The sequence below is a fragment of the Grammomys surdaster genome, unplaced genomic scaffold, assembly GCF_004785775.1.
Source record: "Grammomys surdaster isolate TR1022 unplaced genomic scaffold, NIH_TR_1.0 125672, whole genome shotgun sequence".
NCBI classification, from domain to species: domain Eukaryota; kingdom Metazoa; phylum Chordata; class Mammalia; order Rodentia; family Muridae; genus Grammomys; species Grammomys surdaster.
In genome coordinates this window covers 278,428-283,150 of record NW_021620509.1, presented here as the reverse complement: position 1 = coordinate 283,150, position 4,723 = coordinate 278,428, and the positions used below count along the sequence as shown (strand labels likewise).

Below are 4,723 nucleotides of genomic sequence, written 5' to 3'. Positions count from 1 at the left end.
TCCATAGCTTGAAACTTTCTCTCATTTACAGCTACACTGACAGCATACAGCTGGGCATGGTAGCACACATGCCTTTAATAATCTTAGTGTTTGGGAGACAACAGGAGGCAGATCTCAGGCCAGCCTGGTCTGCAAAGCAAGTTCCTGGTCATCCAAGGCTATATATATAGTGAGACCCTGTCTCAAACAAAACAACAAAAAAATAGTGTATGATTTGTGTTGTTTCTACCAGGGTAATAGCTCACACAACCAGAAAGGACCCTCAGTTTGGCCTCTCCTTTGCAAATAAAGACATCTGCTTATTTGATGCTCTTCTAACGGATTCAGAGGGCTAAAGATTTGGCTCAGATGGCTCGGCAGTGAAGAGCTCTGGCTGCTCTTCCGAGGGCATCTGTTATCCCCAGCAACCACATGGTGGCTCACAACCATCTATAATGGGGTCTGATGCCCTCTTCTGGCATGCAGGTGTACATGCAGATAGAGTACTTATAAGTAAACTATATAAATCTTACATTTCAGATTGAAATTTAATAGGTATTTGAAATAGGGCAATAGCTCTGATGAGACCGCTTTGTAGTGTTGCCACAACAGAGAGGCTTGGCCATGTGCCTCTCTGTTGTTCTTTAGATGAAGAATTCCAGGATGCAAACCTGTGGGCTAGCTGTCCTGCCGTCCTCACCAAAACCCCCAACCAAATAAAGCTGGTCATTCCAAAGGCAAGTGCGATGGCCCACACGCTTCAGTCCACGGTCTGTACAGGGGAAGTGGAACCACAGAGGCGGAGACTTGCCTGTTGGGTTCAGAGCAGAAGGTGGTTACTGAGGTGGTTACCTACTCGGCTCCAGTGTTATCCAGTATGCATGCATGTGAATTTTCCCATTTGTCAGCTTTTTCAAATGTTTAATATTCTATTGTCTATTGTATTTTGTTTTGTTTTTGGCAGGGTCTCAGTCTGTCACCCTGGCTAGGTTCATACTCTAGATCAGTCTGGCTAGCCTCAGAAACTCCCAGAGATCTGCCTGACTCTGCCTCCCAAGTGCTGGAATTAAAAGTGTGAACCACTATGCCTGGCCCTATTTTTTTGTTTGTTTGTTTTGTTTTGTTTTGTTTTTTCAAAACAAGGTTTCTCTGTGTAGCCTTGGCTGGCCTGGAACAGTGGTCCACCCACTTCCGCCTCCTGAGTGGCATGCACCACCACAACCCAACTGTATTTCTTTAACTCTTGTCAACTGATTTTTTCTCCTTCTGTCCCACCAATGCTTTTTTTTTGTAATTTTTGGCTTCTCGTGTATTTCCCTCCTCCCTTTCAAATGTTAGTTTGGCTCTCACGGGTATCGTAGATGTAGAGGTCATTGCAGATCGTGTCTCTAGCTCTGGTCAGAGTTTCTCCACCAAACAGTACAGCGAAGGGTCCCACCACGGAACAGGAATGATGCCGCAGGCTCTGGGGTCCTTGCTGCAACCCCTGTCCACTGCTCACAAGCCTTGCAAGCTGTTCCCTCAAATGAGGGGCAACAGGCGGTTCCTCCTTTGGGGAGAAAAACAAGAAGGGATTGTCTGAAGGGTTTGCTTATCGGAGTTTTAGTCTTTTTCTACTTTACGTAAGTAGCTACTACCTTAATTTTCCCATGGCTCCATTGCCCTGCTACTTCTGGACCAACTGAGTTGCAACCCCCAAAGAGCAAAAGCTGATGACCCGGGTGCGGTCCAGCAGTTGGCAGCAGGGCAGCACAGTGACCTGATCGTGAGGCTGTGTGGCAGCCTTCTTCTTTGTAGCTGTTGGTACACAGAAATTCGGGCCTGAGTTTGGTTTTCTGAAAAATTCAAGTGTTTTTCTTTGCCAGAGAGCCCTAGTGACAGAGAAAATCAAGCTTGGAGCCGGGCAGTGGTGGCGCACGCCTTTAATCCCAGCACTTGGGAGGCAGAAGCAGGCGGATTTCTGAGTTCGAGGCCAGCCTGGTCTACAGAGTGAGTTCCAGGACAGCCAGGGCTACACAGAGAAACCCTGTCTCGAAAAACAAAACAAAAAAGAAAGAAAGAAAGAAAGAAAGAAAGAAAGAAAGAAAGAAAGAAAGAAAGAAAGAAAAAGAAAAGTTTGGGACAGATAGTTAAGCCATCTTGGAAATTGTAGATTTCAAGACAGAAGGTGCTATCGATAGGTTACCAGTAAGTTTGTTTAGTTTTTTTTTTTTTCTTTCTAGAGTATAGAGAAAACAAACGGACGTTTGGTGCAAAGGTTTTAGTACCAATAAGTTCGGGTCCTATGGTCCAACTTTAACGTGTAGATGCTTCCGTAGCGTCTCTGAGTGTGGGTGCCACCCTCTCTGCCAGACACCCGCAGCTCCCGGTCTGAGAGGCGAGTGCAGGTGTGACTGCTAAGGCCAGCAGGAGGGCAGTTGCCAGGGTTCGCAGTCCATGCTTCCCACACTCCTCTCTCCGTGTCCAGCGCAGCCACCGTGGATAAGCGACGTGACCCATCCCAGCCACCCACCACACAGAGCCAACGTCCTCCCACCAGTGCCGCGTCGTGGTGGCTGCGAAGGGGACTACCTCGGGCTGGCAGTCGCACCGCTTGGCCCCCAGCTGGGTCAAAGATCACAGTGTCGTTGCTGGGCACTCTTGCACCGCCTTCTAGGAGACCTCCCACCAGATAGAACCGACCTTCCAGTTCCGTGCATGAATGGAAGGCACGAGCCAGAAGCACGTCTCGTGCCACTGGCCTCCAGGTCCAGGCCGAGCCCCTTGCTCGACCGAGGGACTGCACGCCAGCCATGGGCCAGGAGAAGAGGAGAGCAGCTCGGTCACTTTGGGTCGCACTCCTTCACGAAGGGCCCAGCACTTCCAGCAAGCATAGGCTAGCTTCCTTTCCAAAGCCAGTCCAGGTCCTCACTCAAACCACCCCTTCTCTCCACCGCCGTCGCCCAGCAACCACTGCAGGACTGCAGTGCGACCGCTGCAAACTGAAGGTCGCAAAGCGCCTGTTACCGTGGAAACAAGAGACCTGGTTAGTTACCGCGGTCTTACAGTGATGTCGTCAGGGGAACGAGATGTAGGGAAGCCAGTAAATAATCCTGAAAGATGTGGGGTCCAAAAGGCTAAAAGCCGACTGTTCATCAGAAGAACCTAGTAGCTGCTAACTAGCCTGTTTTTTGCTTTTCTTGATTTTGTTTTTTGAGACAGGGTTTCTCTGTCTAGCCCTGGCTGTCCTGGAACTCACTCTGTAGACCAGGCTGGCCTCAAAACTAGCCTGTGATTATGACATTTGAGGCAAGTGTTGAGGGTAGGATGCTTGGAGACCGTGTCTTTTTCTTTCTATTTCTCTGTAGGTTTTCCAACATGGAATCTTCTCTAGGGATGAGACAGGAAGGAAACAAGTCACAAGTCAGAGGTTGAGGGAATGATGTGGAGTACGTTGCTTGGGATTGAGAAATTTGAGTAGACTTACTCAGCGTTCCCATTTATGAAATGGGCTGTTAGTGGTAAAAATCCTTGAAGGTGCGGAATGGATGGGAAGAGTTCTCTCTGCTCTGGCCACTGGAGGGCAGTAGAGTCCAGTCTCAGTGAGAGAAGCGACAGAAGAGAAAGGCGGTGGTAAGAAGAGACAGGATAAAAATGTGTTAGAGTGGATGAAGTGGGAAAGGAAAAATAGGTTAGGCATATCATGGACAATTTTTCACCACTTAGTCCTAGGAAGAATAATTGTTTCATCTTGACTCATTAGAATAATATAACACATTAAATGGAGGCACCTCTGAACTCCGGATTAAGGGCAGGGAGTTTCCCCTGATAAGATCCTGGGCAGAAGCTGCCCAACCTTAGAAGGTGGGTGGGGGTGAGATGGAGAGGAGAGAGACACTGACTCCTGCCCCTCCCTGCTCTCTTCCTTTTAGTCAAGCTGGGCTACTGAAGGTCTAACTCTCCTCACAAGACCCAACGAAGAATGAAGAGGCCCAGACCAAGGCAGGCTGACTGGTTTCTGCTGTAGGAGGAAACACAGACAGATTCTACTTGTAGGCCCAGCTAGGGTGGAGCAGAAACAGGATCTTTATTCCCCAGGCTGGGCTTTGAGTGGGAAGGATGGCCATGACTTTGGCCTTTGGTTTCTAAACACGAACTTGCTCCCAACCAGACCACGGATAATGTCCAAGGTTTCAGTGGGAATGGTCGCGTGGTTCTCAGGACCAGGAGCACACTGGGCCTTTTCCCTCCTGATCCCAATCAGATCTTGAGAGAGAACTACGTGGGGAGGGTATGCACAGGCATGGAGTAAAGAATTGAGCCCAGACCACATGCCAGGTGACGCTCTACTATGGCACTGTGTCTCCAAACTCTTATACCTTTTTTTGTCTTGATAAGTTAGTTACCCAGAACTCATTCTACAGCTCAGGCGGTCTTTACTTCAGCCTCCTGAGTAGCTAAGATTACAGGCCTGCCCATCAGGCCTGCCCCCACCTGTATGTTAAACAGAGAGCCAACAATACCTTTGTGTCTTTGAAAACCTCATCCCGGACGGGCGGTGGTGGTGCCCGCCTTTAATCCCAGCACTTGGGAGGCAGAGGCAGGCAGATTTCTGAGTTTGAGGCCAGCCTGGTCTACAGAGTGAGTTCCAGGACAGCCAAGACTACACAGAGAAACCCTGTCTCAGAAAAAAAAGAAAGAAAGAAAGAAAGAAAGAAAGAGAGAGAGAGAGAGAGAGAGAGAGAGAGAGAGAGAGAGAGAGAGA

The 4,723-nt window shown here is 48.9% G+C and overlaps 1 protein-coding gene across 1 annotated transcript; it reads right to left on the bottom strand.

The window, feature by feature from the left end:
* Nucleotides 1-508: 508 nt before the first annotated feature.
* On the bottom strand, nucleotides 509-2,913 carry Klhdc9 (kelch domain containing 9). The gene is made up of 4 exons (XM_028787771.1): nucleotides 2,247-2,913; nucleotides 1,617-1,776; nucleotides 1,330-1,528; nucleotides 509-790 (listed from the first exon to the last, which is right to left on the bottom strand). The coding sequence occupies exons 1-4, from the start codon at nucleotides 2,771-2,773 to the stop codon at nucleotides 624-626; spliced, it is 1,053 nt and encodes a 350-aa protein (XP_028643604.1). The 5' UTR covers nucleotides 2,774-2,913; the 3' UTR covers nucleotides 509-623.
* Nucleotides 2,914-4,723: the final 1,810 nt, after the last annotated feature.

Coding starts and splice junctions, on each gene's coding strand:
- Klhdc9 (XM_028787771.1), bottom strand. CDS start 2,773: ATGGCTGGCGTGCAGTCCCTCGGTCGAGCAAGGGGCTCGGCCTGGACC. Junction 1,777..2,246: donor CATAGGACCCGAACTTATTG/GTACTAAAACCT, acceptor GTGTACCAACAG/CTACAAAGAAGAAGGCTGCC. Junction 791..1,329: donor CCTCTACATCTACGATACCC/GTGAGAGCCAAA, acceptor TGAACCCAACAG/GCAAGTCTCCGCCTCTGTGG.